We start from the raw sequence: 13,370 nt of genomic DNA on the forward strand, positions 1-13,370 counted from the left end.
TTTGTTTAAAGGGGAAAGGGGGAAAGAAGCCACCATGACTTTGAATCTTGTGCAGTGTTCATCTTCTGAGCTCCACACTCAGGAATTCCCCTTTAGAGAGAAAAAATTACAATGTGCTCCTTATTCGTTGCACGCGTTCATTCATATCTTTCCCACTCTTCATTTCTAAGATCACTAAACCATCTTATTCATACGTAGCAAAGATTAATACTGCACAGTGTTTCCTTAGTCTGTGCTTATTCTAGGTACAGTGGCTTTAGATGGGACAGCCATAACGAACCATTTCCAGTAGAGAGGGAAGTTCATGTTCCTCACTGCAATCTGGCGGGGTCTTCCTTTAAAACAATTGAAAGATTGAAGGAGCTTTGTGAATGGAAGTAGCAGTATTTGGTGGAAATGTTAATGGCTTTCAGTGCCAAGGCGGGAGGCTGGAGCTGTAGCTGGTCCAGGGTTCTGCAAAGCATTTTGCTGCTGCCCTCGATCAGAGGCAGCAAGGATTGGAAATGCAGAAACGTGCCTCCGAGAGTCGTGCCTTTTAACTACTGCATCTTATTTAAGTATCTCTAATTAATCTCCATAATCTGTGTGCTGTCATAGGAATTTCCTTTGAGTTTAAACCTCTGAAATGCCTTGTTTCAGACAGTGCTGCACCAAGTCAAGCAGCTTCTGCAGCGCTGGTGTTCGGCAATGTCTTCGTTGCCAACGCTGGACTATGGACTTCATTTAAATTCCAAGCAGCATCTGGAATTCCATCAAACTGCTGCATGAAGGCAGTGGGGCACACGTGCGGCTGTTTGTTTCTCTTTGATGAGAGCCAGTCGTTTTTCTTCCGAGGCGATGCTTATGGATGTGTCCCGCCACTCGAAGGCTTGCAAGTAAAACGTGTTCATAAGCTTGGATAAAATTTAGGTGGCTAGTCAATTAAAAAGCGAAAATGGAAAGCTTGCCTTTTAAGAAAATAAATAAACGTCAAACCAGCAGAAAGGCAGCGGCGTCATTGCGGTGCTGAGGATGGAAGGGGAGGCGGTGATGCTTCAGTCCCAGCTCTGCTGCTGGACAGTCAAGAGCAGCGTGTCAGAAATGGACAGGGAGGCGATTTTGATTTGATTCATGATTACAAAGAAGCGTCTGATGCAAAGTCCTTTCAGATTTAAGGCTCTGAGAATGGGGAGCGTGTTTTCCTCTGTGAGAAGTTGTTCTGCTGCTAATTTGAAAACCAAGTTAGTAGCCTCTAGAGAATGCGTTTTTTATCATCTGGAATAAATGCATGTGGGTATTTCTCCACATATTCTTGAGCAAATGCAGTGTTTTGTAATGTTTTAAATAAAACTGTCAGATCTAATGTGGATTTTGACTTCCTGCTTATTTATTCTACATTGACATCCTGAGCATAGTAATATCACAAGATCAGTTGGAACTAATGTTTCTAAATTGGTTATAAAGACTCTAAATCTCAAATTCAGAGCTCAAAAATAGTGCTGACAGAATATTCTTGCTTAATTTTTCAAAATTTTCCATTACTAGCGTTGATATTGACTGGAGGAAAAGTTAACATTGGCTTATAATTAACTTGAAAAGCGGCGTTGATGGCCAAGGTTTACATCGATCTGCTTCCCACCTGGGTCAAGTTACTTGTCAAACGTTTAAAAAAACAATGATTTCATTGATCGAGATTTGGGTATGATGGAAAGCTGGGAGCATCTTTACCTTGCCCTGCTCAATGAGTGATAAATGGCATAAATTCGGTTCCTGGATTTGAAAACACGAGGCTGGTATGCCTGACCTAAGAGTCTAAAGGGGGGGCGGAACTCAGAGGAGTTTTGTTCTGCAGAGGCTTTTCATAACTTGCAAAGGAAGACAAAGTGAATCGTTTTGCCAGTTTAGAGTTGCTGACCTAAAAAAGGATGGGCATGCGCAGTTCTTTCATTTTCTGTTTGGCCCCCAAGAGAAGTGGCTCCTCGGGCTGTGAGGGGGGAAAAGCCTGCCCCTAGAGGAGGGAGAGGGCACTTCCCTCATGGGCAAGGGAAGAGGGGGTGGGGGGGTCACAGAGGTGCATCATGCAGCCAGCATCTCCATGGCAACAGCCTGGTATCGGGAGAGCAGCCTCAGCCTACATAACAAACAGCAGCTCTTGGCGTCACCCAGTGTTGCTTAGGCCCCGGCTCTGCAAACACGCTGACAGATGGGCTCTGCTCGCCTCGCAGACAGAAGCCGTTCTTCATGGAAACAACAGCAGCGCAAGCAGAGCGAACCTAAGTTGGGGGGGGGGGGTGTTTGGGGCCTGCAAGGAGAGCAGTCTGCGCCCCACGGAGTGTGTGGATCTGCACCACGCCCCGCGGTCGGGAAGAAGCTCTCTGTCCTGGTCAGCAGCGGTTTTGGGGGATACGACGCCCCCACTGCCTTACCACTTGGCAGTCCTGGTGGTGCGGCACATGTATTCCTTTTAAACTGTCTTCTCTAATATCCATCCATCCATATTCTAACAATTCAGGGTCACAGGGGAGCTGCTGCCTATCCCTAGCCCTGGATGGGATGCCAGTTCTTCTCTGATATTTACTGTACGTTTCGTTTGTGGTCTAATATCAGTGTCGTTCATTTTGGACCCAACTGGGACAAAAGACTGTTTTAGCTGTTTTCAGTGAAGTACTAAAGCAATAGCAGTGTTGATTGTGAGCACGGAGGACATTGCTTGCTTTTTCTGAGAGACCTAAGCTCACTGTCTGTGACCGTGATGGTGCCTCCAACAATAAGCGTTTTCGGTGCAAAGAAATACTTTTTCAAATGCCTATGAATTCCTTAGTAAAGGTTACATCTGCCTTCTAATAGTACAGTAAGGAACCCTGAGAGTGGCTCTTTGTGTGTAGGATTTATATTCATTGCATTCCTGTTTAATTAACTATTCATCTCTGGAAGATGTAATTACAAGTTCATAGGTGATCTAGTTTAATGGAATTTACTATAGGTGTGCTGTGATAAATTATTTAATTGCTGCTTTTCAACTTCGGTTGAATTCCTTTGGTTTTCCTAAAAGAGTATTTGGTTTTCTATTCTTTCTGTCTCCTGTGCTGCTCTTAACATCATAGGCCCTCTGCCAGGTGTGAGTGAGAGTCTCAGATGGGTTCACTATAATTTCTAACAACATACAGTACTTTGTCAGAAGTTTTTCATGAGATACTGTGAATCCAGCATCTTGACTTCTTCACCTTTTTTCTTCAGTACCTGTACTGAACTTAACTATCTGCATTTATGTATATATAGGTCATAGTATTGTAGTCTAGGCTGTCGGAACTGATTTTCCCAAGTGTGCAGACAATCCCTTTGGCACTTAGAGGATTGATGGTATCTGATCAATAGGTGATTAGCTCATTCATTTTTCATCCCATTTTCTCCACTCTGCAAAGGCTTCAAAAAAAGACAGACATGAAATTATCTGAACATTTTTCATCCAAAAACATGGAGTGAAATAATTACAGTATTGATGACCGAGATTTGACCTTCACGACCAGCTGCATGAATGCTTGTGATCTCTTTCTGACTGAGCTTTGTAATGCAATGACATTGACAAGCCTAGCCTAGTCTCATGTAGGTTTTCAAATGTAACTGAGTTTTATTATTTTTGTTAGTTTGTTTTGTGTGTTTTCATCAAATAGATTGCATGACAGAGTATTCATATGATGCAAATCACAATTCTGCATTTTTGTCTGCTGCAGATACATTTTTTTAATAGCACCAATGATAATTACTCTGTCAGTGGTAATATAATGTAAGCAGCTGAAAGAAGAAATGTTGAAAAATAATTGCCATGTGAAGAATGGCTCAGTAAGATCGAGAAGATTAGAGTAATGTGCTGGATGGCTCTGGATGGCTGGGAAGAGGAGGACGGATCGTGGGTCTGTGCTTCTGGTACCCCTGCTTCCACATCTCCAAACCCCACCCCCAGATCTGCTCCAACTGCTTCCTTTAAGGCTTCCAAAAGGATTTACGTCAGAGCTGGGATTTAATTTGTCGGCTTCAGTGCAAAGATTTGAACCGTAAAGAAAAAGACGGACGAATAAATCATGTCATGGATTGTGAGAGCATAGCACAGAGTTGTGGGGTCCATCTGCTTCCTGTAATATATTCATAACAGCACTGAACAATGAGGTGTTTGAAGTAGATGAGGTGGGGTGGGGGGTGGCGGGGAGGGGGAAAAGAGAGAGTGCAGGCTCCTTTCCCTGTTCTTGAGCGAGGCGCGGGCAGGCCTGGTATCAATCAGGGGCTGGCGTCACGCGCTGTAGCTTGCGCTGAAGCTGCACGGAGGACGCAGTCTGTTAATCACTCCTCTGCAGCGGGGAGCAGGCCTGGCATGGTGGGGGTTGTGTGTCTGTGTGCACCGTGCAGGGTGCCAAGGTCTCTAATTCACTAGCTGGGTGTCTCCTTTTCAAAGTAGTGTGTGAGAGAGGTTTTGGCAGCTTCCAGAACTGGGTGGGTGGAGATTTATTGCTTTAATCCTGGTGGCTGAGCTGAAAGACCGCCAGAGCACTAAATAGTCACCTTGTAATTGTGTGTGTGTGTCTTTAAGGAATAAGCTGTTTAGATGGATCAGTAGCACTGTACTGGGGTCACAAGACCTTTGAAGGGCATGACAGGTGGCAGTTTCATCAGATCAGATGCTTTTCCCCTATACCAGTCTGTTGACAGTTGAGTACTTTTGATAAAAGATTTAAAACTCAATTCCCCTGCTGGAACTTGTTCAAGAATATTGAGGCCTCTTCCCCTGATGATGATTCATTATAATCTGTATTAAAAATGCTTGTAAAATTGAGTGTTAATACCTGCTTCATCTATCCTTTGGTGAAGTGGGTGCTTTGACAAAGCTTTATATCGGTTTTATATCTACATATATATAAACCTGGATTTAAACCCATGTTTTTTCTTTTGAAGTAACCTTTTCATGGACTGTCAAAGGAAAGGTTTACCAAGATAAATATAGTGTAAAACTGGAACTTTGCATTACCCTGCTTCGTCTTATAATTTTACCACATTTAGCGTTGAAGGTAGAGTGTTAAACTTTTCTGTGTGGCTGCCTTGCTCCCTACCTGGTTTTGCTGGGCACTGTCTTGGACCCATAAAGCCGTTTCATTTGGGTCCTGAGGGTCTCTCATCCATTGTATGCCATCTGTGCGTGGACAGATACGCATTCGAGATTCCTTCAGCTTCTCTAGCTGTGTTTACCACAGTCGCTGTAGGAGTGAATTAAAGACCAATACGAGCCGGGCCATGACTGGGAGATCCCAGAAAAAATGGAGAGAAGGAGACGATTCTCATAATTCTTTTTTTTTACCCCTTTTGGGTCGTTTTGTTTTTAGCTGTGCTACATTGTCAAGGTGGCTCTGGAATAGAGGGAGCATCTCGGCAGCTGTCTGAGGAGGCGGCCTTGGCCCTTTGAAACAAGTCTTTCCTTGACGCCTCTCGCTGTCAGCCTGCTGTAGCCCCAAGGCGACGGAGATGAAAGTCTGGGTTGCTCAGTCTTTAAAGGGGGGCGGGAGGGGGAAACGAAGCTGTTAGTTCTGCCTCAGATGGGGTCTTTTTAAATTTTTCTCTTCCTCTCGGAGACGAGCTCGTTTCCAGTGCAGAACTCTGACAGAGATCACACATTCGTAGCGTAAGCACGCTCTCACTTGTCAGTATTTGGGGGGTCCAGCTCTGCACAGCCTATGAATGACCTGTTTTGGCAAAGGGATTGGTACATGTTGATGAATTTAACAATGCCGGACGGAGAAAGATAGGAGGTAAAGGCTGCCGCAGCAGTTTGTAACCCACAATCTTGTATTGCAGATAAATCGCAATATGCCTTTTGTTCTATTGCTGAAAGAATGGTCTTCCTCTCTTCATGGCACGGCTTTGTGTTAAGCCACAGGTTAAATAACACCATGCCTTCCCTCATCTACTGAAAAACAGTCTCAATGCATTTCACTGCATGAGGATAGGTTTTGAATGCAACATGAAAGCACAGCTTTTTAAAGCCCAGTGTCTTAAACCGTATTGCTCAACAGAGTGCAGGTTATAGACCCACAAATGACTTTTAAAAAGTTCACAGTAGCTCCTATTTGTGGGAGCATTAAACAAGCTATCTAGGCATGCTGCTTCCTGAGTTCTTTCATGAAACTGCTGGGTGAGATCTATGGATTAATTAACTACTAATTGCCAAACGGCGACTTGGGCTGAATAGCCGTCTCTCCTTTGTAACTACTCTCATGCTCTTAAATCATTTTCAGGAAGCTGCTGTTAAATGTTGAAGCCCTTGTGTGTCCTGTCTGGTGTGCTTCCAGGGGGGAGCAGGGAAACTGGACGCTAAACTGCGTTTTCTGGGTCGTGTCTCCTTTCCAGTGCCAGAATCTGCCAAGCCCAGCTCCAGCGCCCCCCACCCTGCCAACCCCAGCGCGACTCCGTCCGTGCCCGCGGTGAGCACCAGTGGCAATGGCAAGAGAGCTCCTCCCAGTGTCCAGCAGCAGCAGCAGCAGCCGGCCGCCCTGCGCTACCCTCCCCGCGAGGTGCCCCCCCGTTTCCGCCAGCACGAGCACAAGCAGCTACTAAAGCGGGGACAGCCGCTGCCCGCGGGGACCCTCCCCCTCGGCACGGGCCCGCCGGGGGCCGACTCGCCACTGCACACCGCCGGCAAACAGCACGCAGGTGAGCAGCTCCCCGCCCGTCTGCGCTGGGGTGCACGCCACGGCACTGGCAGGTGGGGCTCCCAGGCTCTTCTGGAGACGCGGGTTCGACTCTCCCGTCTGACGTCCTCGCGGCTCGGCGCTGTGGTTGAGGGTGTCAGTGCTGTACCTGATTCCGTAAGCATGATCGTTTCAGAGCTCGACTGCTCTTATTAGCCTCTGAGGTTGTTGAACACTGGCTCTTCCTGGGGAGGTGTTCAGATGCATCAGTGCAATCACTTTGAGATGCATCTGAATTCAGTCCCTCACCTGCTGCCCTCTGACACAGTGTTTCCTACCTCAGAGTTCCTGTCCCCCCAAAAAAGCATGTTGTCCCCTTTTTACAAGAGCCTGAAAGTCTTGACTGTCTGACTTCTCAAGTTAAAATTGAGAGTTACCGATGAAGATCCCAGTATGTTTTTATCATGTGTTTTTTGTTGATAGCTTTTGAAAGACCTGGTGAGATTTATTTGCATGGGTGGAAGCCTACAGTCACCGGGCTTGTATTTCTGTCATTTTCCTTGAGAAAGAATATTAATTTTCCCTTGGACTCCCGCAGTTCCGTGGTTTAATTAGCTTGGTCGCCAAAGGAATTGCATGGATGGGTTGGCTGTACATCATTGGTGCTTCTATCATTTCAACATTGCTGCAGGATTTTGTTTCACAAGTATGAAATAAGATCATCAAGAAATGAAGTGAACAGCATTGCCTTTCTAATTTTCCACAAATTAACCCGTCGCTCTGCTCTTCCATGTTATATAGAAGGTCTGTAGGTACTATTGTAAGATAATGAACTAGTGCAGTGCTTGCAGAGGTGACATCGGTTTCTTTCACAGCCCAAAGTAAACAGTTCATTGTCTGAAGAATTCTCAGTGAAGCAGATATTTGAAACAATATGCCCACATTTCCGTCTGTATAAATAGTTGTGTTTTCAGTCAGGTGTGTTTCATGATGTAATGCCTGTTAAATGAGGAGACGTGATATTTTTTTAATGAAAGTAATGCCCCTGGCCTGAAATACACCAGGATTTATTGATTTTTATTATTTTATTACCAAACAGTAGCTGCCATCTCGCATTTTTAATCCCTTAATTGAATAATATATCCAAGCGTTGTTATTAAAGATAATTCAATTTGAAGTAGCTTTATTGGAATGACCAGATTAAACGCGTTTTGCCAAAGGATTTGTGTTAGGAGAACCAGTGGAAAATGAACAAATAAATACAATAAAATAAAAAGAAGCATTTTCCCAAAACTTTAAATATCCTGCTGGTGAAGAAACATTGGCTTATAGATTGTTAGCTGGTCTGCTATGCAGATATATATCTGAACATAAACTGTGTTGGATGCCATGCTTGGCCTTGAGTCTAGTTTTTAATCATGTGTATTTCCCTCTCACGTGTCCTGTTCTCACACTCCCTAATTTCTCACTTGAGTGAAAACCCAATTCAGGTTAGCTAAGTTGAGCATGCAGCGGTCTGCGATTGTGGCAGTGGACCAGAGCTCTGGATTTTGTGAGTCAGAGCTTACAGTAAAAAGTGTGTGACTCATCTGGGGCTCTTGCTCTGCAGCACAGCTACATGTCTTTCCCTGTTAAAGCCAGCGCAGGAAAGAGGGCTTTAAGCTAGACTTTCAGGCCACTGAGAGATCTGGATGCAATCGCACAAACCAAAGCTGATGGTGGAGGCAGAGGGGAGAGAAATGTGATGGACAGGTTGTGGGCCCCAGCCTCACGGGGTATCTTGGCTGTAGAGGAATCAAGAAGGGGAACAGCGCATTTATCAATACGGCCAGTGTTCGTTGTGGCGCAGTGCATTCTTGCACTGCTTGCTAGGCAGTGTTATAAACCAATTCCTTCTGTAGTGAATTATATTTAAAGAAATAGCTGCAGAGGAAAAAGAGAAAATAACCTGATTTTTATCTAGATTCATTTAAGTATTCATTTTGTATTTTTACCCAATATTATACTCTGTCTGCTGCAAACACACATCTTTTGTTGTAGTCTGGAAGAATATTGCTCAGGCATACTTAATGTATAGCTGCTAATGGTCAGATTATTTCAGGGTGTTGCTGGATTTGGTCTTCATTAGCGATTAAGTCACAGTGTTGCTTTGTAGATCAAGTTTTTGCTGTATATTGTTGCATTGGAAGCTTCCTGCACCGAGCAGTGGCATTGCCTTCACATCCATTTAAATTGTCCCTATTCTTTGAATATGGAAGTGCCTTTTGCTGTAAAGTGTGTTGAAAGCAAATTAATTGAATGATTTGAATGAAAGGATCATCTCATTACAAAGCAGTGACATCAATGATCAAGTGTTCTCTGCAAAATATCACTGAACCTGGGTTTACCAGCAAATGCATGGGCTTCTGATTAACAGAAACACGAGAACATTCTTCTGCGTATTTGGTTATAGTTCACAAGTGTGCTAGCTGTGGGATATCTGGCTGTTCTTTCTTGTTTTCTGAATGATTTTCTAAGAAGAGCTTTGATGGTATAGGGCTCTGTATCAAGGAAGTATATGTAGAAGTGCCTGATCCTTGCTTTTGGTTGGCTTATGTTTCTGTAAAAAGATATAGTTTTGACTGACAGGGCAGGTGTGTGCCTGCCCCCCATCCCCCAGTCTAAGGGCTCATGTCATTGCCCTTAAAGGTACACTTACAACTTGAAAGCACACAATTACAAAATGCAAGTGCGCAACTGAAATATTTTTTTTTTAAAAATCTGAATTGATTTTTTTTCCCCTGGGTTTTACAGATCTAAAATTAACAAAAAGGTCAAAACCTTGTCATCATTCAGGGAATTTGATATTACTTTTGAAATCCTCAGTTTGTGTATTTAATCTTTGACGCAGCATAATTATATTATCAATTGCCAAGACTGTAGTCCTTAAAACCATACTGCTTTTACTACTGTGTTACACATAAAGGCTTTCAAATAAATGTGGTTTCCAAAATATCTTAAGAGCAATGTGATTGAGCATGATTGCAGCAAGGCTTCTGTCCCTTCTCCAAGAGCTTGGAGGTGCTGGGTTCTTCTCCCTTCTCCAAGATTTTTTCTAAATGACATCGGTTCTGGCTACAGACATCCTCGTATAGATCAGGTCCGAGTGCCTCACTGCTACCCGGTAGATATCCTGGGTATATAGGTATATATAGATATCCCGCTCCCCCCGAAGCGAAGCAGACTGCTGCGCTGGTCACCCTGCCCTTTCTGTCCTTATTGTGTCACCTTTCGTTTCCATCATGTGCCAGAGAGTCAGCTGGAGCAGGATGGTGCTGTGCAGTCCCAGCTTCAGAGCGTACAGCAGATTTCTCTGAATGTTCCCATATGTAGCCATTTTGTAGCGGCATCAGCCAGGTCTGCCCCTCTTGACTGGCCTTTAAAGTGCCAGATCTGGGCCATTTGGCGAGCAGAGAAGTCCTAGGGCAGCTCTGAGGAGGTTTGTTGACAAGTGTAACTGGGGCTTCAAGGTTAGAGTATCTTCCCTTACCTAACCTCAAAGCATGAGGTTTTCTTTAGAAATGTAGCCAGTTTTTGACAATTGCTTTTGCTATATCCACCCAGTTTGGAATAGCCAATTGTGGGACTTTTGACACATAAACCCTGTGACCGCACACAGGGGAGAATGAGGAAGTGAAGGCGGACTCCCTCAGACCTTCCCACTTCCCTGTGTCTAACACAAGTGAAATAGCCCGATGCTGGAGATGCAGCACCAACAGGAGGAGCGGTGCATCCCTCTCTGACAGCACTGCATGCATGCAGACGCTGTGACATTGAGAGCCCTAGCTGGCCAGCCCCACCCAACCCTCAGTGGTGCTCAACCGAATGTGCTCCGCCACCTGGGGGATTTTCCCAGTCCCACCTGGTCAGTGACGTGACCCCGGCTCGAGCCTGCGATCAAGGAGCTCATCCTGCTCTTGGGCTTGTACCTTTTCCCATTCGAGCCACTTGGAAGTCCCGCAGACCCCCCCCCCAAAAAAAAAAATTATATTGGATGCGGCTCAGTCCAGATTATTATGAATGACATCAATTGTGACTACTGCCTCCTCCCCCTTCACTATGGGGAGTGTCGTCTTGCAGTGGGGTGAATTAGGTCTGCTTCACAATGCAAAATCTGTGATGCACAAGGCTTGCAGCGCAATTAAGGAGGTGAACAGGGAGCTGAAACATATGCATTGTCTTTGTTGGCCCTTCAGAACCATAGGAACTACTGCATGTTTTCTCAAAGTTGTCAGGAAAGCACGAACGAGACTTTAAGCCATGATGACTTAAACTCCAGTTAATACCTGCATTAGAAACTTGGGTTGCCTTTTAGATTAAGCTTTAAAGTGACGAATGAAAGGTTATTTATATAACAAAGGGTCCAGCGAGAGCAGTGATGATGTCAGGGTCACTATCCAGCAGTCCCTCTGTTTACAGGAAAGTGATCATCCTTTATCGGCTTAACCCTTATCTATACAGTTTAATTTCAAGCATTACCAAAACTTGTCGTTTGTGTTGGAGCTGAACTGCTATAACGCCTGCCCCGTTTTCACAGGTCCAGTCAATGGCATTTTAATCGTTGGCCTTTATTCTCCCTGCTTGCTTCCTTCTTTCCAAGTGCTGCGCTCCTTATAAAGAGTGGTTGAGGTTTAAATCGCTGTGCCATCAGAGTTCTGGGGGGTACACCAAAACTGAGCCCTTTGATCTCGAGGAGCCTGAGCTTCCATGAAGGGGTATTTAAAGACAAAGCTAGCAGTCAGGAGCAAGTCTGATGACATCATTGCATGTTTCACTTGAGAGAGGCTGGAGCTGAATTAGCACATAATAAAGGCCCGTTCTTTGCAGGCTGTGACGTATTGTTTTTGGGAGTCATTTGGATCATTTATAAACAATGTAATCCTTCATGCTGCAAGCTAGTGTTTTCTCATTCTGACACCCCTCCCCTCCCTCGCTCATTTCAACTCGGGTACTGTGTGGAAAGACATTTCAGTCTTTGGCCTCTTGCCCGTATCCTTGTGAGCTTCATTTAACATGTTTATCTCTTTGTTTTATGCGAGTGTTGGGTTGTGTTTTTTAAGTGGGGGTGGGGGGGCACAGAAGCAGGGGGGGGCTACACTTGTATGCAGAGCATTCAAGGATTTGCTGTTTTAATATAAATACAGAAAACTGCTTTGAGAGAGAGAGAGAGTGTGTGTATTTTAGAAGGAAGATGAATAGAGCAGAGTCTCATTTCCAGAGTGGCCAATCAGGGAAGCTGGAGTGGCTTTGTTTTTGGCTGGTATTCAGAGAGAGACTGTAAGCTGCACTGGTAATTGCAGCCAGAGTGGTGTAGGCTAAATATTTTGTGACAGTTTGAAGTGCAGGGAGAAGAGAAGGAAGCCCTTTTCTTTTTTTTCCCCCCTCCATTAATCCCCTCTGTGTCGCACTCCAGAAATGCCTCCGTTCACAGCAGTGCTTCAAACCCTCCCTCCTTCCCCAGCCCAGAGAAGAAGACACCTATACCTCCGTGCAAATTTCAGATTCCTGCAGGAAGAGTGTTTTAAGTAGGGAAAGAGAGGGAGCGGGGCTGTAGAGGTTGGATCAAGCCGAGCCAGACTGGGATTGAAGGGCGGTCGCTTGCACACAGAGAAGCAATCTCTTGGCAGCTTTTCAGAATGAGGTTCAGATGCCTTGCAGCAGACATATTGAAACGGGGATGGCCACCGCTTCACACACAACGTAGCAGCCTCTCTCAGGATGGTCGGTCGGCACCTCTCTCCAGGTATTTCGTCCGCGCCGCGGCAGCCCCCTTCCCTGCTGGCTGCGTTTGTCTATTCCTGTGTTTTTTTTTTCCCCCCACTTCTCCGAGGGTAGCGTTCAAATGATAACAAAAACAGAAGCGGCCGCTCGCTCTCCCGAGTTGTGTGATTAATTTAGCGCTCGGGCGTTTTTAGAGAGCGAGCGAGACGGAGACGCAGCAGTTCCAGGCTCTTGGCTGCGGTTCAGGTTTGATAAAATGGCGTCCTTTGCAGCAAAAGGACAGTGTTGTGTCGAGAGCCTATTGCTGCTCTTTATTCTCCCTTCTTTTTCTGCGTCGTTGTTCGTTGTCACTTTTCCTTTTGCAGGAAAGGGTTGAGATCCTGCCTGGTATGGGATCTTGTTATACTGCGCACATAGCTTGCTCTGAGGATCAGCTCCCTCACACACACATGCATGCAGGCACATACCAAACACAACAACAACAAAAAGGGATTGACACCGTGCCAGTCTGAAGCGCTTGCCAAGATATTGACACTGAAAGATAACAGAATTGCACTTGTTCCATGCCCTGAAACAAGTCCTGTTTTTTTTACATAGGGACGCGTGAAGAATGTTCAGATCTGGAAAACCAGCAGAGGAAGAGGTAGTCTGGGCTGCAGGGTGGTGCAGATCCCATGAGAGGAATGCAGGATTGTTGATAGCAGCACTGAGCGGGCGGGAGTGTGAAGTGATTGTGAAGAGCCCAGGTCTGGACTGTTGTGTTTTGGTTAGGAGAGGAAGTGAGAGACTCTGCGCATTCATGTGTTGATAGCGGGATTGCTTGACCTTGGGGGCTTGGAGTGGTGGCTCTAAAGACACAGTATTGTAGTTAAGAGCTAAAGGGCTATCTGTCCAGGTGGTCACCGTAATGGTGTGGAGCTACTGTGGCTTTCTCTGGAGGGGAGGGGGGTGTCCTGAAGA

At 45.3% G+C, this 13,370-nt stretch overlaps 1 protein-coding gene across 11 annotated transcripts in view; it reads left to right on the forward strand.

The window, feature by feature from the left end:
- Positions 1 to 13,370, forward strand: part of tnrc6c1 (trinucleotide repeat containing adaptor 6C1) — a 69,348-nt gene that overhangs the window by 24,992 nt on the left and 30,986 nt on the right. For 10 of the 11 annotated variants that reach the window (XM_015356198.2, XM_015356192.2, XM_069194595.1 and 7 more), the window contains exon 4: positions 6,370 to 6,672. In XM_015356198.2, coding sequence (XP_015211684.2) covers positions 6,370 to 6,672 — 303 coding nt within the window. Of the gene's footprint in view, positions 1 to 6,369; positions 6,673 to 12,230; positions 12,433 to 13,370 lie in introns of those variants that run through there. The other variant, XM_015356203.2, reaches the window with a different exon arrangement.

This window comes from Lepisosteus oculatus, chromosome 9, assembly GCF_040954835.1.
Source record: "Lepisosteus oculatus isolate fLepOcu1 chromosome 9, fLepOcu1.hap2, whole genome shotgun sequence".
Classification (NCBI taxonomy): domain Eukaryota; kingdom Metazoa; phylum Chordata; class Actinopteri; order Semionotiformes; family Lepisosteidae; genus Lepisosteus; species Lepisosteus oculatus.